The sequence below is a fragment of the Myotis lucifugus genome, unplaced genomic scaffold (assembly GCF_000147115.1).
Source record: "Myotis lucifugus unplaced genomic scaffold, Myoluc2.0 scaffold_789, whole genome shotgun sequence".
NCBI lineage: Eukaryota > Metazoa > Chordata > Mammalia > Chiroptera > Vespertilionidae > Myotis > Myotis lucifugus.
The window spans coordinates 133740-156124 of record NW_005871837.1 but is presented as its reverse complement, the minus strand read 5'-3'; the positions used below and the strand labels follow the sequence as shown (position 1 = coordinate 156124).

General features: G+C 46.8%; 2 protein-coding genes across 2 annotated transcripts; one reads left to right on the top strand and one right to left on the bottom strand.

The window, feature by feature from the left end:
* Nucleotides 1-557: 557 nt before the first annotated feature.
* On the top strand, nucleotides 558-7141 carry MAT2A (methionine adenosyltransferase 2A). Its single transcript, XM_006106245.3, has 9 exons — nucleotides 558-789; nucleotides 2806-2883; nucleotides 2983-3105; nucleotides 3477-3589; nucleotides 3675-3818; nucleotides 3990-4208; nucleotides 4421-4603; nucleotides 4745-4878; nucleotides 5528-7141. Exons 1-9 carry the CDS (start codon nucleotides 699-701, stop codon nucleotides 5628-5630), a joined length of 1188 nt encoding a protein of 395 aa, XP_006106307.1. The 5' UTR covers nucleotides 558-698; the 3' UTR covers nucleotides 5631-7141.
* Nucleotides 7142-10261: 3120 nt separating this feature from the next.
* On the bottom strand, nucleotides 10262-21616 carry GGCX (gamma-glutamyl carboxylase). Its single transcript, XM_023747066.1, is given in 17 exon segments — nucleotides 10262-11027; nucleotides 11427-11622; nucleotides 11794-11941; nucleotides 12231-12361; nucleotides 12572-12652; nucleotides 12655-12740; nucleotides 13180-13331; nucleotides 13697-13828; nucleotides 13965-14101; nucleotides 14104-14229; nucleotides 14574-14737; nucleotides 16312-16418; nucleotides 17189-17267; nucleotides 18872-19037; nucleotides 19344-19502; nucleotides 21162-21332; nucleotides 21464-21616. Coding segments are annotated over 17 exon segments (2316 nt in total). The 5' UTR covers nucleotides 21552-21616; the 3' UTR covers nucleotides 10262-10834.
* Nucleotides 21617-22385: the final 769 nt, after the last annotated feature.

Genomic DNA, 22385 nt, shown 5'->3' with positions numbered 1-22385 from the left:
CGTCCCCCTCAGGCTGGCAGGCCGGCCGCGGCACGCAAGGCGGGTGAGGAAGGCGGTGCGGAGACGCCGCGGGCCGCCAAGATGGCCACCGTCGCGGGGCCGGGGGCCGCACGCGCGGCCTGCCACCCGGGCATCCGGACGCGGGGCGGCCGGGGACCCACGGGCCAGGGCCAGGGGACAAAACCTTCACGATTCCCACCGCCACCGCTGGGGGACGCGACTCCGCGGACGGAGAGCCCGGCCAACGGTCGGCAGGGAGGTGCCATGTCGGCGCGCAGGGGAGCGGCCCCACACATTCCGGGTCCCCTTTCCTCCCACATCGCACAGGAAGGGCACGACGACCCCGAACACTCGGGCTCCCGCTTACGCCTCGTCATGAGTGCTTCCTGCGGCTAGTGCTCGCCGCGGGGGGAGCCTCACAGGGTGGTTCAGCCCGAGCGGCCCGCGCGCGCCGCCCCGCCACCCCCCCCGCGAGTGGTGCAAAGGCGCGCGACGCCGAGGGGCGGGGCCGAGCCGGGCGCGCGCGCGGGGCTCCGGTATATAAGCCTTGGGCCGCGCCGCCCGCCACCCAGTTCGCTCCGCACCGCCGGTCCGCGCCCAGTGGAACTCTGCCTTCTGCTTGCGCACTTCGCGGTCGTCGCCGCACCGCTCCTCTCTCGCCTTCCTCAGCGTCGCTGTCACTCACCACCACCACCACCATGAACGGGCAGCTCAACGGCTTCCACGATGCGTTCATCGAGGAGGGCACCTTCCTCTTCACCTCAGAGTCCGTGGGCGAAGGACACTCCGGTGAGGCGACGGGGCCTGGCGCGGAGGGAGGGCGGGTCGTGGGGCCGGGCCGGCCCGGGCTGGACCCGGCTGGACCCGCAGACGGCGGCTCCGCTCCCACACTGGTTGCCCTCGCTCGCCGGGCGGTGAAAAGAGCGGCGGCTGCGCGCCTTCCTCGTGGCGCCGCCGGTGCCCAGCGCGTGTACGCCGATCCCCTCCCCTTCCCCCCACCCGGGCGCGCGCTCGTCTTGAAGAAGACTTCAGAAAACGGGAAGGGCGGGGGGGCCGTGGCAGCTCGTGCTCTACCCGGCGAGGGCACTATTTCCTCCTATTCGCCATCCCGATAGCGTACAGTGGGCGTCCCGCCCGGAGCGCGCCGGCCGCGGGAAGCGCGCGCCCGCATTGCAGCCGCGACCACGTGTCCGCCGCGTGTGGCATCTGGGACGGGGGAGCGGCCGGGCGGCCTGGGCGCCTGCCCCCAGGGACGCTTTCTCTTCGGTTAACTCCTGGGCTGGGGTCGCTGCTCACGGAGAAGGCGAACTTGCCCTTCGGCAGCGTGTGGTCTCCCCTTCGAGGCAACCGTCTCCAAGTAAAGACGGCGCGCGCTGAAGGTTCGCCTTATTTGGCCCCGTCTGAGAAGGATGGAAAGCGTAAATTAAGCGCAAGCTGCCATTGCGTTTCCAAGTACCTTCGGTGCCGACCGTTAGAAGGGCTTTACTTAAGGCTTCCTCCCCTGGGCTTTGTCCGCTGGTCCGCCATTACGGGGATCAGTTTACAGGTGAGCCAGGGAGGCTGTTTCAAGGTTCTTGCCATCAGTACCCAGAAACATTATTATTTTGCTGGACGACTTCTGCCCTTAGGTCGACCACAGTGCACAGTTCTCTAGTGTGATGGTTTCAGGGTCCGTTTCTCTAAGTCTGTCGTGCCTTTAAGTTCCACAAGCACAACCTGGTAGAGGAGAGGACAGAACCCAAGGTCCTGAAGAGTGAAGGTCAGGTGGCTTAATCATTTCAGTCACAGGCATTTCTAAGTTTGCAGATTAAGCCGTGAGCTTTTGGCTTGACTGGCGTGTGCATTTTGCATTGTTATAGAAAATTCAGGAAAGTGGTATGGGGGTGTTCTGTACCTCCCTCTCCCGATTTTTAGTATAGAGGAGAAAATCAACAAGGATTCAGAATACATTTGGGCATTTCCCAGTCTGTTCAGCTCTTGTTCCTGGACCACTCATAATAATATGAAATACTTTGCCATTTTATTCCCTTTGTTCCTTGCTTTCATTGTTTAACTCTTTAATTGACATTATTTCTCATTGCCCTAACTGGTGTTCCTCAGGATCAGAGAAAAATTGATTTAAAAAAAAAAAAAAACAGTTCATCTTTTCTGGTTGGTTGGATTTACAATGCAAACTTTACATTTTGGGAATAAAATGTTAAGTATTGTTTGAAAAATGAAAATCAGTACTCCAAAGCTCTTTCCTACATTTGCCTGTGGATTTGAAGATAATGACTTTATTAAAGCTTTCACTTGATTAATCTCAATAATGTGGCTATTCTATTTAACAAAGGAATTTATTTTGCTTGGGAACTTAATTTCTCAAAATGTCTGAGTATACTGGAGAGACAGGACTGACATTGGGTATAAAGTACATATGCAGTAAGGAGTTTAAATGTATTAAAACATGCTGGATATTCTGCTGGCTTATCTGAATTGGTGAGCTTGTGGTACAGCTATATTAAGACCATGGTGTCAAGTTTTCAAGTAACATGTAACATTACATCCAGCATTTATTCTTCAGGCCAATGGCTTCTGGTAAAACAGTGCTTTAATTATACAGCGGTTAAGATCTCCATATTTGGAATGCTACTGAATTGGGTACTTGAAAATGTTTAAATTGGTAAGGCTTATGTAGGTTCCTACCACAATTATAAGGAAGCTCTAGCAGAGGTCTTTACAGCTGTGGGTGGGTTATAAGGAAGGGGGCATGACATACTTATATTAACAGTAAAAGAAATTGAGCTAGGATTTTTTTTTTTCCAGATAAGATTTGTGACCAGATCAGTGATGCTGTCCTTGATGCTCATCTTCTGCAGGATCCTGATGCCAAAGTGGCTTGTGGTAAGTTCACCCTATTGCTTCTTATCAACTGATGAGAGTTAGCATTATGAAAATTACTTTATAAAAATGATGTTTGAGTGTAAACCTCTCTTTTATTAGAAACTGTTGCTAAAACTGGAATGATCCTTCTTGCTGGGGAAATTACATCCAGAGCTGCTATTGACTACCAGAAAGTGGTTCGTGAAACCATTAAACACATTGGATATGATGATTCTTCCAAAGGTATGTTTTAATGAGTTGGCTTTTCTAAGCTCATTTTTCCAAATATCTTCAACCTTCTCTAGCTCTATTTTCTAGGGTGTTTCTGTTAATCTTTAACTCCAGTTATATAGTTTTACTATCCTTTGGTTCCAGCTCTATTCCATTCTCCGAAAGTACTAACTTTTAAGTATATTTGATATCTTTAGTAGTGCAGGTGACTCTTTAACAACATAGGGGTTTAGGGCACTGACCTGACTACTGACACCAGGCCCCCCAACCCCAAACAACTGTCTAGCACCTACATACAGCCAAGTGGCAGATGTATATTATTCAAGGGTCAACTGTGTTGCTATGGGCTTTTTTTTTTTTAATAAGGTTTGCTTTTGTTACAGGGTTTGACTACAAGACTTGTAATGTGCTAGTGGCCTTGGAGCAACAGTCACCAGATATTGCTCAAGGTGTTCACCTTGACCGGAATGAGGAAGACATTGGTGCAGGAGATCAGGTATTGAGATAGACACTATTTGCATCTCTTCTAGCATTACATTCTGAGGCTTGGATTGATGACATTGGTGACTTTACTTTTTTAGGGTTTGATGTTTGGCTATGCCACTGATGAAACTGAGGAATGCATGCCTTTAACCATAGTCTTAGCACACAAGCTCAATGCCAAACTGGCTGAACTGCGCCGTAATGGCACTTTGCCTTGGTTACGCCCAGATTCTAAGACTCAAGTAAGTGATGACACATGCCTATTACACTGGCCCAGAATATTAGTGATGTTTGATTAAAGCTGACTAATTTTAAAAAGAATAGCATTTGTCTTTTATAACTTAGGGTAGAGAACCAAAAACAAAACTATTGTTTAGTAGACTGATAATCTGATAACCTGTGTTGCCTTCAAGGTGACTGTGCAGTATATGCAGGATCGAGGTGCTGTGATTCCCATCAGAGTCCATACAATCGTTATATCTGTTCAACATGATGAAGAAGTTTGTCTTGATGAGATGAGGGATGCCCTGAAGGAGAAAGTCATCAAAGCCGTTGTACCTGCAAAATACCTTGATGAGGATACAATCTATCATCTACAGCCAAGTGGCAGATTTGTTATTGGTGGGCCTCAGGTAAGGCATTAATGTCAATCCAGTTTATTTTTCTGTGATGGTTACTTGTAAAAATTCGGCTACTACCACCTTATTTCTAGGTTTTTGAGTCCTACATGTGAATCTTAGGATATTTGTTGAGTGATACAGAATATGCATTTAACAAAGTTGATCTAGGACCACTTACTGGAAAGGGGAAGGCATAAAGTGACTTAAATCCTTTGTAATTTCAGGGTGATGCTGGTTTGACTGGCCGGAAAATCATTGTGGATACTTATGGCGGTTGGGGAGCTCATGGAGGAGGTGCCTTTTCAGGAAAGGATTATACCAAGGTGGACCGTTCTGCGGCTTATGCTGCTCGTTGGGTGGCAAAATCCCTTGTTAAAGAAGGTCTATGCAGAAGGGTTCTTGTGCAGGTATATACTCTTTATACAATGAGTGATTAAAAGGCATGTTAGCGGGAGGGTGCCCTCAGTAGTTATCTACTTTTTTTATACAAGTGTATTATAGAAGTGTGAGTCTTCTGATGACTGATTATTATATTTGAATCCTTTTAGGTCTCTTATGCTATTGGAGTTTCTCACCCATTGTCTATCTCCATTTTCCATTATGGCACTTCTCAGAAGAGTGAGAGAGAGCTATTAGAGATTGTGAAGAAGAATTTTGACCTCCGCCCTGGGGTCATTGTCAGGTAAAGATGGTAAAGCCTATTGCTAGTGAAAAATATTAAGGGTGTGGGTATGTGTATATTAGAGATATATTTTAATCTGAGATGGTGAAGGAAGACTCCTCAGGTCGGGGAATATTTTAATTCCTAGAATATGTTGGTGTTATCTTTTAAGTTGCCTTCAGGAAAGGCTTATATTAAAAAATCCAAAAGTATAGTGTCATGGTTTAACCACCCTAGAGAATCCTCCATACTTGGTACTGGGCTTTGTGCTCATCTTACCTAAGAATGTTTACTTCAAAGAAATTAGTACAGATGAATGGGATACTCAAGGTTATTGATAAAATAACCGTGGTAGGGGGTGGGCATGGGACTTTGGTAAGTATTCCATGATTTCAGGTGAGCTTTTTTGATACTTGGAATTTCTCAGAATAACGACAAGTTTTCATATTTGTTGAGCCAGGGACCGAAAAAAATGAACTATAGTTACTAATAAGGACTGTGCAAGGAGTTTGGACACCAGGGAAGTAACACTTTCGCCACAAACTTTTTTCCTAGCATACACCAGAGAACTGAACTCATTTGCCAGGAGTCTTGAAAATGAGTCTTGCTGATTATTTTGCTTAATTTTAATTAATTGCTACATATTAAGTTACGGACTTGTATATTCCAGGGATCTGGATCTGAAGAAGCCAATTTATCAGAGGACTGCAGCCTATGGCCACTTTGGTAGGGACAGCTTCCCATGGGAAGTGCCCAGAAAGCTTAAATATTAAAAGTGTTAGCCTTTTTTCCCCAGACTTGTTGGCGTAGGCTACAGAGAAGCCTTCAAGTTCTGAGGGAAAGGGCCCTTCTTCCTAAAACTTCCTGTCCTCTTTCAGCTCCTGATCAGTTGCAGTCACTCTAGTCAATGACATGAATTTTAGCTTGTGTGGGGGACTGTAAGTTCGCTTGCTATTCTGTCCCTAGGTTTTTTTTGTTCACCATTATAATGAATTTAGTGAGCATAGGTGATCCATGTAACTGCCTAGAAACAAACCAACAACACTGTAGTAAATAATGCTTTGAAATTGAACCTTTGTGCCCTATCATCCAACCCCCTAAAATTCTAATTGCATTGACTTTCTCACCAAATGCTGAAAATGTCCTTGTAATGTGCACGTAAAGTACTAGTAGTTCCATTATAGCTTCTGTCTGGCAATGCCACAGCCCTGTCAGCATGAATTTGTAATGTCTCCAGCTCTATTATGGATGTGAAGCTTTTCCTTATCCTCCCTATAACATGATCCATTTCTAATTATGTAGCTTTTTGTCAGGGAGTGTTCCCTATTCAATCATTCTTGCATGTAACGCAAGTTCCAGATGGAGCTCTAGCCTGACGGGAAAAAAAAAAAAGGCAGTTACCATTAAACCATCTCCCTGGTGCTTATGCTCTTAATTGCCATCTCTTAAACAGCACCAAATCAAATCTCTCCACTTACTCAGCTGTCTTGGAGGACGTACGTAATAAGGTTTTATTTAGTAAACCAATCTTATGCATGGTTTCAGCACTAGCCAAACCACCAACTCCTAGCTCTAGAAAAACAGGCACTTGGCACCCTTGTGATATCATACAGAGAAGTCATAGGGCAGTACCTGAGGGTCTGTAGGTTGCACACTTTGGTACCAGATAACTTTTTTTTTTTCTTTATAAGAAAGACTAAGTACTCCACACTGCACAATAATTCCTCCCAAGGTTTTAACTTTGTTTTGTTTTCAAAACCAGGTCCATTGAGCTTTCTGAACAGCTGGTGTAGCTACAGAGAAACCAGCTTCCTTCAGAGAGCAGTGCTTTTGGCGGGGAGGAGGAAAATCCCTTCATACTTGAACATTTTCTAATTGCTTATTTATTGTATTCTGGGGTATGGCGTAAGTACAGAGAAGCCATCACCTCAGATGGCAGCTTTTAAAAGATTTTTTTTTCCCTCAACACCATGATTCCTTTAATATGTTTCCAGCATTCCCAGGTAGGCCAAGGTGTCCTACAGAAAAACCTTGGGTTAGACCTACAGGGGTTCTGGCTGGTGTTAACAAGGGAGGGCAGAGCTGGTGCGGCTGGCCATGGAGAAAGCTGACTTGGCTGGTGTGGTACAGAGAAGCCAGCTTGTTTACATGCTTATTCCATGACTGCTTGCCCTAAGCAGAAAGTGCCTTTCAGGATCTATTTTTGGAGGTTTATTACGTATGTCTGGTTCTCAATTCCAACAGTTTAATGAAGATCTAAATAAAATGCTAGGTTCTACCTTAACTGTGTCCATCATTTTTTAAGTGTTTGGTATGAATGTGATCTGAGAACATACTCTGACCTTGATGAACTAATTCTACCCATTGTTCAGGGCAATCATCTCAACCCTGACTGCAGGCATTTAATATGTTTATAAATCCTACCTATCCCTAGCACTAAGGAAATTCAAGGTTAGGTTTTTAAAACACTGCCTTTTTTAGCCAATGACTTGTGTCTCCTTATTACAGCAGCCATTGCTACACTGCCAATGTTTTGCATTATCTAAGATTGAGGGCATAAAACTCACTAATATAAAACAGGCTCCATAATTTTTTTTCCATAAACACAAAAAGCCTCATCAGATTCCTATCAGCACAAACAGGTATACTAACAGGTATTTAAAAGTGGCCTACTGCAGACTTGGAAAGTGAGGGGATACCTGTATTAAGAAGGTAATGTTCAGTCTTGAAAATCAACCCATTTCCAATAGGTGTTGGGGGCTGCAAGCTGAAAAGTTTCTAAACAGGAAACTGAAAAGCTCCAGATTTTGGAACACTTAGATCAGTGGTCGGCAAACCGTGGCTTGTGAGCCACATGCAGCTCTTTGGCCCCTTGAGTGTGGCTCTTCCACAAAATACCACGTGTGGGCGTGCACGTACAGTGTGATTGAAACTTCGTGGCCCATGTGCACAAGTCGGTTTTCGGAAAGACAGGCGAAACTATACAAGATGAGTGTGGATGGGAGAGTTGAAAGGGGTTGACCTCAGCAAATTTACCTCAATCAGACTGAGGATGTTTTTAGCAAAGGCCAGCTTAGGAGTACCCTAATTAAGTTAATAGCAATGTACCTACCTATATAGTTTAAGTTTAAAAAATTTGGCTCTGTTGACTAATGAGTTTGCCGACCACTGGCTTAGATAATGTACTGCTGCCTGAAGACCAGTAATTGTGGGCCAAATAAGGGTCTGAGGATGAGTGGACCCCTGCAGGCTGGAGGGACAGCACCAGAGAATTAACTGCCTTAGATTATTTGCTAGGAAGATGCCAAAGGAAAGGTGCTTCTGCTTTTGGGGAAAAGAATTTTAAAGATAGGAAGGCAGAGGAGCATGAGCCCAGGGAGAAGAGTAGGAGCAAAGGCATGCAACAGGGTGGTTGAGAAAGTATGAAATATAGAAGAGAATGTCAAAACAGTTCATTTGCCTTTCTATAAAGTTTCAAAAGGGGCAACGGATTGGACAGGAGATCCAAATGTTGGTCACAGAATACCAAAACGCCTCTGGCTAAGAGGATGTTGACAATCCATTCCCAAAACAGCCACAGTTGCATAGGACCTGATTCCTCCTAAAATCTGAATAACCCAGATTTATTCCATTGAACAATGTTTACCAGTGTTAAGATGACCACCCTTGCCCTGAATGGTTTGGCTCAGTGGATAGAGCGTCAGCCTGCTGGCTGAAGGGTCCCAGGTTCAATTCCGGTCAAGGGCATGTGCCTTGGTTGTGGGCACATCCCCAGTAGGGGGTGTGCAGGAGGCAGCTGATCGATGTTTCTCTCTCATGGATGTTTATAACTCTTCCTCTCCTGTCTGTAAAAAATTAATAAGATATATTTAGGGGGGGAAAAAGATGACCACCCTTTCCCTCTGTCCCATCCTCCCTGCACTTTCACTGGGAAAACAGTCACAGAGGTGGTACACTAAGTTTGGGAATAGCAGCACCCTTGTGAGTGTCCCCTCGCAAAGTGAAGGAGAAAGAGCTGCTATTCTTACCAAAGGGTAGAGGATGAACAGGAGACAGAACCTACTGGCAAAGGACACCGTGCTGAGGTACAACGTGTCACTTGTGCAGTTCCCCCACATCATTCTTGCTCCATACCTGTGGTGCCCTGGCTGGTGTTGCTCAATGGCTAGTGTGTTGGCCTGCACACACCAAAGGGTCAAGACTTTGGTTCCCAGGAACGTACCTGGCTGGGTTGCAGGTTCGATAGGGAGGCAACCAATCATTTCTCTGTTTCTCCCCTCCCTCCACTCCTTAGACCCGGGTCGCCAACTGGTGGTCCGTGAGGTCCAAAAAGTTGGTGACCACTGCTCTAGACATCAATTCTAGGGAGGCAACCAATCATTTTTCTTGTTTCCCCTCCCTCCCACTCTCTAAATTCAGGTGAGGATTTAAAAAGAAAAAAAAAAAAGACCCTGTGGCACAGCCATTGCATACAATGCCTTGTATGAATCAAAGGGACTTACTGCCAGGCCCCACTTGGCCCAACCTGTACGTCTTCATGGTAGCCCTGCTCTGATCTCCCTATAGCAGAGGAGATGAAATTAATAGGTTTAAGAAATAAGAGGTAGAACTGATAGCACTTGAAATAAGAAATGTGAGGAAAAGACAAGACTGATGACTCAAAGGTGAAAAAAAATATAGTTGCCATTCACTAATAAAGGAGAAACAGGTCTTGAGTTGGAAATGAAGCTAAGTTCTGTTCAGGACAGGGATTGAAAGCTCTGGGATATCCAGGTGGAGACAGGTATATATAGGTCTAGGGCACAGGAAAGAAATCTAAGCATCACTGGAAACCATAGAATAGACATAATCATCTTAAGTGGGTACAGTGAAAAAAATGCCTGGGAAAGAACCCTGAGCCCACTGTCCAAGGGGGTTAGGAGGAGTGGGGCATGGGAAGAGAAGCATAAAAACAGATGCAATCTTTTATGGGACTGCCAGTCTGTTACCAGACCATGAGCTCTTTTCTTTTTTTAAAACTGCATTCTCACTTCCCAGCCCAGTGCCAGTCCTTTGAATATTCATGGACCTGAGGAATTTCCTTGATCCCCTTGTATACCCAAACCTACAGTCCCTTATCCCTCACCAAGTTTGGTTAATACTTACTTTACATTACCTTCTCACTAAGTGCTAGAATAATGCTAAATATTAAGCTTGTTTTTAGAAAAATACTAATGGAACCATCTAAATTTCCTTATTAGTTTAACTTTCTGCTATCCTAACTACTCTCATAACTGCTAGTGAAAAACTTACAGGCTACATAGATACAAGAAACTAAGAAGGAACCAGAATTGTAGTGAAGAGAAAATTCGTGCATTCAAAACCTGATCACCATCCTACTCATACTTATAATTAAGAAGACAAGTTTTAAGTTACATTACTTCAGAATTATTGTGATTCTCAAAATTACAAGAGATAGGGTAAAGGACCTTAAGTCAGACATGAGGTTCAAACCATCAATCCATCCCTTACGAGGTTTACATCTTTGAGCAAATTATAGTACCTCTCAGTGTCATTTTCTCCAACTGTAAAATAAGACTAGTGACCATTAAGGACTAAATGTAATGTAGGCACTGTGTGAAGCATTGTGCATGTAGCAAGCACTTGAGAATACTTAGCTACTATTTTCATCATGGTACATAAAATCTCTTTCCCCAAGGAGCCAGTCACTTTAAACCTAACTTTCCCCTTTATTGTAGAAGGACCTTTTCACATTGCTTTTAACCCCCTCCTGGCCTCTAAACCTTGGATTGATAAATCTTATCCTTGCTTTACTTTCTTGGCTCCTTCCTCTAAGATATCACTTCTGAATTTAAAGGAGCTATAGACAAGGAAGAAAAATGTAAATGTCTGTAAACGTTTTTTTCAAATCTCCACGGCACAGGTAATGGTCCTGTGCCTGGCTGCTCCCACGTCTGTACCCAATATCTGGCCCCCTTCAGAACTCTGAGTGGATATGCTCAGAATTTGGTTCAGGAGGATTCGAATTTGAAGAATCTGTGTTTGAAGGATTCAACTCTCCAAGTGGCTCAAAGGGTCGCAAGTTTGCATAAGTCACCTCTTGGGCCAGTTGCTCCAGGGAAGGGCGACCTAACGCCAGATTTCGAAGTGAGATACAAGTCATCAGGAAGCTGAAAAAGAGGAAAAAGGCCACCCAGTCCAAACTCCTGTTTCAACATAGGAATTCCTACCAAAGCCCTTATGGGACACCTGGTCCTACCTTCTCTCACACAGGCACAAATGAGAATTGCCTTGCAGGGGCCCCCATATCCCAGCTGGAGGCACCCCGCTCTTTATACAGTCTGGTAGAATTCTAGGGTGGGCAGGAATAACCCATGGGGAGGCTGGAGGTAAACGGGCAGAGCAAGACAGTAAGCTGTCAGACACACATTTACTCTTCCATTAAATCAGGGAGATGAGAAGGGAGGTAAAAAGCTATTTAGCCCTAGATGTCCTTTCTCTCACCAGAGAAAAGTTACCCAACTTGCAAATATCTGATGGCAACGACAAGTATTGTGGGTAAAACTTACCTGCGGCGAAAAACATAGAGCTTTCGCAGCAAGAAGCGGAAGAATCGTTCGTGGAAAGGGGAGTTTCGCCGGCGTTCAATCTCCTGGAGCCTTTGCTGGCGTTTAAGAAAGGTCTGAACCAGAGGTGTTGGCTCAGGACCTCCTTTTACTTCCCCTTCTAGCAGAGGTTGCAGCTCGGGGGGTAGAGGCCCTGTTTCTGCTCAAAGTCAGCAAAAAGAGGAATCGCTGAGAGAGAGAGCATTCTCTCCTACAACGCCCCTTTCACCAGCTAGAGGCTTCAAGTTCAATTTTTAATGGCTAGATCCTCATTCACAACCCTAACTTCTGGTACTCGGGGTTACCTCAGCCCAAACCTTTATTTACTCACCACTTCCATTCTCCACCTTCTCTTTCAATTCCTGCAGATATGCCAGGTCTTGCTCCAGTGCAACTTCCGTAGTGTTGACATAGATGTACATGTAGCAGGAAGGACCGGGTGACACTGTGTACACCTTATGGTACTCGCCAGCAGGCAACTGAGCAGGGGATAGAAATGAATATATTTCACTCTTTGAACTTTTCCTAGTCGGCCTATAGGCTCCTAACACCACCTGCTCCCCACCCAACGGGCATCTTTCTTCTTACTGTGTTTTGGAGTCCAAAGGAACTGACCTCTAGAATCCTGGATGAGGCTACTCACAGCCCCAGGAATCTGTACTTTTTGAGCCCCCACAACACTACTGCTTTGGTAAAACATTTTGAGTCTATAATGAATTAACTCCATTCATCTAAACTTTTCTGCTATTGTTAATTCCAGCAAGATACCTGCATTTTTTCTCCCTCCTGAAGAGTCTGGTTCTTCTGTTCTGCCACCAGCTCCACAATCACTTCCCCCTGCAGCAGCTGGATGCTAGTGTTGCCCAGGTCTTCGTTCACAAAATTCTCCAGGTGCAGCCCTGACAGGGACAACCAAGTTCTCCAATGCCCACCATGAGTGAACCCACTTCCAGCAAGAACAGACATCACACTTCACCACTACCACCCCTCAGATTTCAAAAACATTCCTCCCACCAGGAGTACCCCTCCCCTTTCCACCACATGCAAGGTCCCTGACCAAAGAAGCAAGGAGGAAAGACCGCAAAGCCTCTCCTAGCTTTCTTCCATACCAGGGAAATCTGCAATGAAGACCACCATAGTGTAGTTGTCCAAGCTGCTCTTGATTTCCTGTAACTTGGCCCTCCAGGGGACAGGTCCATCAACAGTGGCTGCAGCCAAGGTGTCGGCTGGAAGGGGGACCAGGCAGCCTGCACGATGTCCACATGAGGGTCAAAAAGCCTTAGGAAAGAAAACCATGTTTTAAGAAGGCCACAGCCACCTACCCATCAGAATTTCCAGTTCTGTTTCTCTCATCACCATTCCCAGAGAGAGGGAACAGGGTTTCCAGATAGAAAACTTAGCCTATGTCAGCATGTTATGACCAGTCTGAGGCAGAGAGAGAGGGGAAAGAGATTCTGGAGCACTGGGAAGAATGAGGGTTAGTGGCCATCTAAGAATAGTGTTAACTTTCTAGCAGAACAAGTCATATTACTTTTTCTTCTGGGTGATGGGGCCCCCTGCTGGAAGCAAACAGCTATGCCCACAACCAGGTCTACAGGGACATGCACCAGAGGACAGACAGCCTTTCAAGCAAGACAACACTGGGAAGCATGGGCTATTCATCTTGGCAAAAGGAGCTGGACTTCATTTTTCCCCCTTCCCTGCTCCCCTTGCCCACCTCTGCTGGAAGCGGTCATTGATGGACACCCAAATATCAAAGTAGATCTGGGGCTCAGTAACATTGTACTTGGGAAGCAGGCGGCTCAGGCAAGTGGCATATTGCTTCAGCATGTCTGCATGATCCTTCCATCGCCGGCTCTGTGTGAATACCTGTCCCAAACCCCCATATTAGTCCCACCTCTTCGTACTACCTCCTGGATGAGTCATGCACTGCCAATGGTATAAAGAGATCTGGTTGTTTTGACCAGGAAAAAAAACCTGACCTTGTTTTTGGGGAAAAGTTTTTCATTGCTGAGCTAGTGGTTTTACTTACCTTTCTTACATCTAATCTCAGTGTAAGGAGGTGAATGACACTGCCCTATTTCAACCCACATAAAAGAAGGTTGAACCTGGCTCCTGAGAAAGGGGAGTGACCCAAATTTGTTTTATTTTACAATTGTGTTTAGGACCAAACCAGACCCCAAAGGTCAAGGCCGCTCTGAAGAACAGTACATTGTCAGCATCAGAAATCTCACCCCAGGGTTAAGGTAGCCCAGCTCGCCAGTGCGGCCATCACGGTAGGTGATCTTCACGTGCTGGTGGGAGCGGGAGTGCACCATCATGTCCCAGGAGTAGCCATAGAGCCCATTTGTCCAATTGTTATAGCCCTGAGAAGGCAGGGCAGAGGCAATCAGCTTAACGGTTCTTAGGCTAATCCCATCCTCTATCAAGAAAGGGCTACACAACCAGCCCATTCTTTCCCTATGGCTGCCACTTTCCATGCTAACCCCAGCCTACACATACCTGGGTGAGGAAATGGGAATAGGGCAGGAAGAGCTGCTCCAGGAGGTAGATCAGGGTCAGGGTGAAGGCAGCGCCTAGCTGATGGCGCAGCCCTGGCTTCTGGCTGCCTTTGGCCCGGTTCCTCTTATACATGCACTGGGCTGAGGGGCAGCCTTGAGGGGCAGCAGTTCTTGCAGCCTTTTGGGGCAGTGAGATACCAGCTTCCGAGGCCACTCAGGGGAGCAGAAGAGAGGGCTGCTGGCCAGCATGACATAGGGGAACATACCTAGAAAAGCAAGGAGAAAATAAGCATTTCAGGAGTTTGGTTTGGGGAAATGTGGGTAATCCCCTTGACCCCTTTCCCTTAAGAAACCTCTCCCAAGTATCCTACTGATGATGAAAGAAGTTCTTAACTAAAGGACACGTACTTCCCAGAGATTCCTTACTATACAGCATATTAGCTGAGCCGAGAAGTCCCAATTCTCTCTTCCCAATTTATTTCCGTGCCACAGTGACTGCATCAGGCTCAATGTGGCTGCTATTCCCATCATCACCTCTCAGTCCCAAACAACACCTCTGGCAAGTCCCTCCCTGTGATTTCCTATTTCCTATCAGACGACGGGTACTAACCAATGCTGAAAAGCTGGGAATTCATGCAGTGGAAGTAGGACACGAAGAAGAGGCCCACGGATCTCGAGGCGTCGAAGAAGAGCAGGAAGCCAGCTGAGAGGTCAAGCAGCAGTCCGCCCCAGTGCACCACCAGCAGACTAGTCATCTCTTCAGACAACACGAGTCTGCGGACACCAGGGACAGGGTCAGGCACCCGCCCACTGGGGAGCCTGGCTGGCACAGCACACTCACAGCAAATGCACCTCTGCTACCCTGTCCTTGCCAAAGGAGCCACCCCAGCGGGTGGGTAGAACTCTGTACAAAGACACCCCAGAAGTTTTCCAACCCCTGTACATTTCCACACACATTAGGTGTCCAGCTGTTTTCCACATACCCTCTGTCAGAAGCAAGGGCAAATCTGTTTGAGAAGTGTGGCTGCTGTTGCAGGGAGACTCCTCGCAGAGGTTACAAATTAGAAGAAAATTTAAAAGGTGAATGCTAGTCCTAGCCAGTTGCTCAGTGGTTAGAGCGTTGGCCTGCGAACTGAAAGGTCCCATGTTCGATTCCAGTCAAGGGCACATGCCTGGGTTGTGGGCTTGATCCCTAGTGGGGGACTTGCAGGAGGCAGCCGATCCATGATTCTCTCTCATCATGGATGTTTCTATCTCTCTCCCTCTTCCTTCCCCTCTGAAATCAATAAAAATATATATATTTTTTAAAAAGGTGAATACTTGACCTATATGAATCTGAAGTCAAACTACAGCAGTGGTTCTCAACCTTCCTAATGCCGCGACCCTTTAATACAGTTCCTCATGTTGTGGTGACCCCCAAACATAAAATTATTTTCGTTGCGACTTCATAACTGTAATTTTGCTACTGTTATGAATCGTCATGTAAATATCTGATATGCAGGATGTATTTTCATTGTTACAAATTTAACATAATTAAAGCATAATGATTAATCACAAAAACAATATGTAATTATATATGTGTTTTCCAACGACCCTGTGAAAGGGTCGTTCGACCCCCAAAGAGTCGCGACCCACAGGTTGAGAACCACTGAACTACAGGAACTGAGAAATACCAGGGAAGAGGAAAAAGGACAAAGTAAAAAAAGAGAGAAGAAATGGGAGGGAGAGAGAAGTCAGAGAGGCGAACTTCTGCTTTGAGAAGAGTTGGTAGCACTGGTTCTGTCAGGGCAGGGACACTGTCCATCTTCTCAGTACACTGGCTGAGGAGTCCTGGAGAGGCTGGGGTGGCAACAACTCATTCACCAAGTCACCTAGTTCTAGCTCTTTCCTCTCCTTCCTTCCTTCCTTTTTTTTTTTTTTTAATGTTTGAATTATCTCAGAAAGAGAGGAAGGGAGAGGAAAAGAGAGATAGAAACATTGATGGGATTGAATCATCAATAGGCTGCCTCCTGCACAATCCTTACTGGGGATCAAGCCTGAAACCTGGGCATGTGCTCTGACCAGGAATTGAACAGGAGACCTCTTGGTGTATAGGTTGATGCTCAACCACTGAGCCACACCGGCTGGGCTTTCCCCTTCTTTTTAAATTTATTTCCCTCCATTGCCACCCACAGCGTAAGTTTCGCAGGGGGAGCCTTCTGCTGAATAGGGAGATGAGTGGACAGAGGAAAGTATGTTGCAAACTCAGGCAAAGTAGGAACAGCAGCCATGACTGCAGACAGGACAGCGGTGAGTCACCCACTCTGTGCCTGTGCCTCAGTGAGGCCTCTGCGCCGACTGCCACTCACTTGAAGGGACTGAAGAGCCAGTGCCGGGACAGGTTCTCCATGGAATAGCCTTCCACCCAGTCTGCATCCAGCTTTTTCACACCCGCAATGAAGTACACAATGAAAATCTGCAAACACAAAATGCAAAACAAATGTTTAAAGAAAAAAAAAAGAGTACTGGAGACCATTATGCTAAGTGAAATAAGCCAGTTAGAGAAAGATAAATATCACATGATCTCACTCATTTGTGGAATATAATGAACAACATAAACTGATGAACAAAAATAGAACCAGAGACACAGAAGAATCAAACGGACTGTCCAACCTATGAGGGAAGGCGGGAGGGTAAAGGGGTAAGAGACCAACCAAAGAACTTGTATGCATGCAAGTTGAGGTGAGGGCATGTGCTGGGGGGTGGGAGCGGCCAGGGAGAGGTCAATGGGGGAAAAAGGAGACTCATGTAATACTTTAAACAACAAAGAATTTAAATTTAAAAAAAGAAAGAAAAGAAAGAGTAAGTTTTCATCTCAGTTCAGGGACCAAGGAAGATTAGTTCCATTCTTCTACTCACTCGTTTCAGATATTCACTCATCCAACAAGTATCTATTGACATCCTACCAATGTCAGGCACAGTCTTAGGCACCAAGGAGAGTCATAAAGCATAGATATTATTCTCTCTCATGAGGATTCTAACCTGGCAGGGACAAAGCCCTATTCTTTCATGACAAGGTGAGACAGCCCGGAGATTAGGGTTTGGGAAACAGCAGAAAAGCCAGCCTAGCCTTCCAGTAAAAGGGAAGAAAGAGAAGATCTAGGGAGGCAGAGTAGAGTGCAGTCTGCCATGGGATGGCCATGCTGACAATGACTGTCAAAGAAGACCTTTCCTACGATCTTGTACCTGGCCACGCAGCACGGCATAGTTCCAAAGAGGCACGTGGGCATTCCGCTTTCGGGAATTCAGCAGGCCATCCACAGACCTACACCAAGGAAGGTAAGGATTGAGAAGAGCGTCTTAGTCCAGCCACATTTCCATCTTCCTTTTTAAATGTCATAATCTATCTCAGGACAGCTCCCATACCCTCTCTGGTCCTCTGGACTATTTGGAGGCCCTTTAGAATTATACGAGGAAACTGGAACAGTGATTATTTTAACTCATAACGGAAATTTTACTAGTGAGTTATAACAATAAAAAGTTCAGTGTTTACCATTCGTTACTTAGCAAATTAGTTAGTGCTAATGGAAAAAGTCAGGAAAAAGACTACAGTGCTAGAATATGACTGAATTTAGTAAAGAATGAGTTTAAGGGAGTGTTTAAAAAGCTTGAGGTTTATATAAATATACATTAAAAATTTTTTTCAGTATCCAAAACAAACTGACACTTGTAGACCTGAATGCCAGGATCTAGTGCCAGAAGGTCCCTACTAACAGCCTACCTTGGGAGAGAACTGATAAACGCAGGCTCTAAGACTAATGTACTCTGGGGAGGCAGAAGCAAAGCAGATTTTCAAGAAGACAATGAATGAGCCGAGAAGTTGGGGAAGGGCAGCTTGCACTGTGGTCAAGAGCACTGGAGTCTACAGCTAAGGAGACCTCCATTCTCACTTTGCTTCCTGCTGCTATGGGACCTCAGGCAAATCTTTACTTCCCTAAGCCTTAGTGTCTTCATCTATAAAATGAGGAAAGCACTATGGACCTCATGGGGTTATACTGAGGACAAATTAAAGTGTTTAGCCTGGTATCTGGAAATCCATCAGTAAGTAAGTGGTACGTATTTAAAAAAAAAAAAATTCAGGAGTATTCTGCCAAAACTGTCTCCTAATTCTATATGATCAGAGCTGGCCATTCTGAATGAGTCTAATGGTTTACAAAAGGAGTATTTGTATGTGTGTATTAACAAATGAAACTTAATGACTGATAAATCACTAATTAATTCAGTGCTTGAGATTTTTTTATTTACACCCATCTTACTGAGATCTCATATTTGCTTTTCACTTAAGAATGGGAAAAATCCTTAAAGGTCGTCTGCCCTGCCATCTGGTTTCCAGATCCCTTCTCCACCTCCCCTGAAAGATGGTCACCTAAGCCAGAGGTGGGGGAGGTTACCTCCTCCCAGGACAGCGCTGCTGAGCAGCCCTGGTGGGCCCTCTCCTTCTGACATGACTCTGCCTCACAGCAACTTCTACTCTGTGCTCTAACTCTGCACCTCTGGGCTCACACAGAGAAAGTCTGCTCCCTCTTCCACATGACCACCCTCGAAGTATCTGAAAACAGCTATGTCTGGCTTTAGTCTTCTCTTCTTCTCTCTAAGAAGATTACAGGAAGTGCACAGATCAAGGCACCTGGGGAGATACGGAAAGAGTGAAGGGGTGGGAATGGAGCCATTTTGCTTTTTGTCATCCCAAGTGCCACAACCTCGCTGACTCTTCCCCCTCCCAAATCCATCCAAATTAAAGTGTGATCTTTGCAAAGCATTGCTGAAATTATTCTTGCTGGGGCAAATTCTAGGACCTCAAGGGGCCCCTATCTTTGGTAAACATCCTGACCCAGCCGACCCCTCCCCTCTTTTTCCCTCGATTCATACCAGTAGTGGTTTGCATCCACGAATGTCAGCTGAAAAGCTAACAAACCATACAGATAGGAGTGGTTGTTCCATGACGTCTTGTCCAGGAGAAACACATACCAGTACGGCAGCAGGAATAACACACAGCTTATCCGGTAGCACAGGCCCAGCATCATGCCCAGTGCCCCTGGGATTTGAGGGGGAGAGGATTAAGAGGTCAAAGGTCACCACAGGCCCAGCTCCCCTGGGACAGGCTGTGGGTGGGATTAAGAAAAGTCATCAGACATTTTATAATCAGGTACAACTAAATCAAAATTAAATGTTATTTTAATATCTTCAAAAAGAGCTATGGGATCACAGCTCAGATGACACACAGGTCAGGAAGATGAAATTATGAGTCATGACAGAAGTGAAATAAGGAACCCAAGACCTTTCTCATGCTTTGTATGTCTCTGTTTTAGATAGGCTAATCAATATTCCCAGTTCCCCTCACCCAGGAACATGACGGTATAGACAAGATACATCCAGTCAAGTGGCAGTGGCTGCAGGACATCCAGCAAGGGGAAGCGGCACACCTCCAGCCCATCCAGGTATCTTCGGTCCAGGGAGCTGAGCCCCCGCTCCTGGGGAATGTCCAGCACCATCAACAGCCCTGAGAAGGCAGTGGGAGAGGGGGCCATTAGGCCTCAGCAAAGGAAGCAGCAGAATACATTTGAATACAGTTGGCTGAATCTAGCTCCAAGGTGAGAATTCTCTCCTAACCAGGCTTTACCATTCATTCATTCACCCAACAAACATTACTGAGTGCCTCCTATGTGGTAGGCACTATGCCAGTTGTGTGATCAGCTACTGTACCTCACTAAGCCAATTCCCCATTTGTAAAAGGGGGCTCATAATATTTTACAGGGTTACAGAGAGGATTACATAAGAGAAACATACAAAATGCTATAAAAAGCTGTTCAGGTGTTGATAGTTAATATTTACAAAGGTCTGTCACATTAGGCCCATGGTCGGCAAACTGCGGCTGGTGAGCCACATGCCGACCACTGCATTAGGCTACAGAAAGTGCTCAAGGATGGTGCTTGCTCCTCAACCTTTTCCACTTCCTGGTATACCCAGAAAACAGCAGTATTTGGCTAACACACTGGGGTAAACAGAAGGGGCTACTCAGATCAGGAAGCAGCTCCAGTTAAGGCAGTGTTTCGCAACCTCAGGACCATTGACATTTGGGGCTGGTTAATTATTTGCTGGGAGGGACTATCCTGTGCATCATAGGTCCAATTAGCAGCATCTCTGGCTCCTATGTAGATGCCAGGAGCCACTTATCCCCCCCCCCCCGCCCCACATATGAAAAAAAAAAATGTCCCCGGACATTGCCAAGTGTCCCCTCCCCCCCCCCCAAAATCGGGCCCGAGGTGAGAACCACTGGGCTAACGGGATTAATATCTCTGCATATCATAACCCATTCCAAGCAGAAGGTCTGGATTAGGGAGTTACAGCCAACATGTCTGCTATTTCTCTAAAGCAGCAGTTCTCAACTTGTGGGTTGCGACCCCTTTGGGGGTCGAAAGACCCTTTCACAGGGGTCGCCTAAGACCATCGGAAAACACATATATAATTACATATTGTTTTTGTGATTAATCACTATGCTTTAATTATGTTCAATTTGTAACAATGAAAATACAGCCTGCGTATCAGATATTTACATTATGATTCATAACAGTAGCAAAATTACAGTTATGAAGTAGCAACGAAAATAATTTTATGGTTGGGGGTCACCACAACATGAAGAACTGTATTAAAGGGTCGCGGCATTAGGAAGGTTGAGAACCACTGCTCTAAAGTCTAGTCCTTAGTGTAATTACTGAACAACTTCATGACATAAGGAAAATTAATCCCTGTTCCTCTGCCTCCATATTTCCTATAGCCTCAGATCAAAGCATTTCTGGCCTCTAACGCTAATCAGAGGAGACAAAGCTGGGTTTGATCCTAAACTCCACAAATAACCTCTTCCAGGACACTGATGTCTTCCGCTGTGAGAAAAAGGGAGGAAAGTCCACTAAGTGAGTAACCAAGAAATAGACAAGGTTGGGAGGCAGTGATACTTCCGAAGTTCATAAGCCTCTGATGCAAGCAATCAGGTATCCACGAGGCATCTCTATGGAGCAAGAGAAAAGGAGCAGACTATAACCCCAGTTTCCGAGTTCCGAAAGCAGGCGCTTGACGTTTTCTAGATGTCCATCTCGCATCACCTTCACATTGTCACTCTCCCGCCCCAACCACACGGGCCCCTCCCAGCAACTGGACTTACCAAAGAGAAAACGGAAGACAGCCAGGCTTGCAGGATCCATTGGCCGATTCAGCAGGGTCACCAGCCTCCCCCAGCTGGACACATCTGCCCACTCAAAACCCAAGAGTTTCCCCATGCGGCTGGCCTGGCCGGGGCCCGGGGTCTGTGCAGCCTTGTCTTTCTGTACTTTATCTGTAACCAATAAATGGAGAAAGGTGTGTGCACGTGCGGGGTGGAGGTGCTTTAAAATCGGCTCCTTCCCAAATCACAGCCCCCACAACCCGAGGGCTTCTGCCTCCCTGGGTTCTCCCGCTGATCTCTACCTGGAACACCCTGCAGGGCAGCCCCTCCTCCAGGACGCGCCAGTGCCCCAGACCTCTCAGGCTCCAGCCCCCTAATGGCTAATCGCATGTCACCGTCACCCCAAACTGCAAACTGCAACCTCTCTCTATATGCCCCTTCCCCAGGACCCACAGGGCAGTCCTCCGGTGCCCGCCACTGCGAGACCAGCGCCCCTCTCTCCGTCCGCCGCAGGGTGGGGCTCTGAGCCTACCTGCGCCGGGCGGGGCCCGCGAGGACAGGGCAGACAGCGCCATAATTCTGCGGAGGTCAGTCACTCACAGCAGCCACGAGCGAGGGGCCGCTCCCCTAGGCCCCGCCTCCCCGACACGTCAGCAGGGAGCAGCCGGCCGTAAAGCGCCGGGACTGTCGTGAAGGGCCGTAGCGGCGGATCCTGGCTCCCTGCTTGGCGGCAGAAGGCAAAGCGAAGGGACCTTTGGGGCCGAGCGAGGCCTGGCTCCCTGCTTGGCGGCAGAAGGCAAAGCGAAGGGACCTTTGGGGCGGAGCGAGGCGGGGCGGGGCGGGGCGAAGCGAGGCGGGGCGGGCCCGAAAGGGTGTGGGCGGGCCTCGTCTCCCCTGGTGACCGAGGATGCTCGGGGACACCCCTGAGACCTCCCGGGGCCCTTCTGTACGTGCAATCCTAGGAAGACTCCGGGTTCCCTCAACTTCCCTGGATCCTCCTCCGCTCTCCTTGGGCCTCTGCAGGCCGTAGTGTCCCCGCAGTGCTCCCCGATGTGAACATGTCGGACTCTTCCCTAGAAAGGTTGGCCGCTGCGTTGAGGACGCACCTGGAAGGGGCTGCCCAGCCCAGAGAGAGTATACGAGTTCCTTTATTCTACCGGTACCTGCCAAGAACCAGAGAGGCTTGAATGCAGCAGGGGAAACCGGAACAACATAGCTGAACAG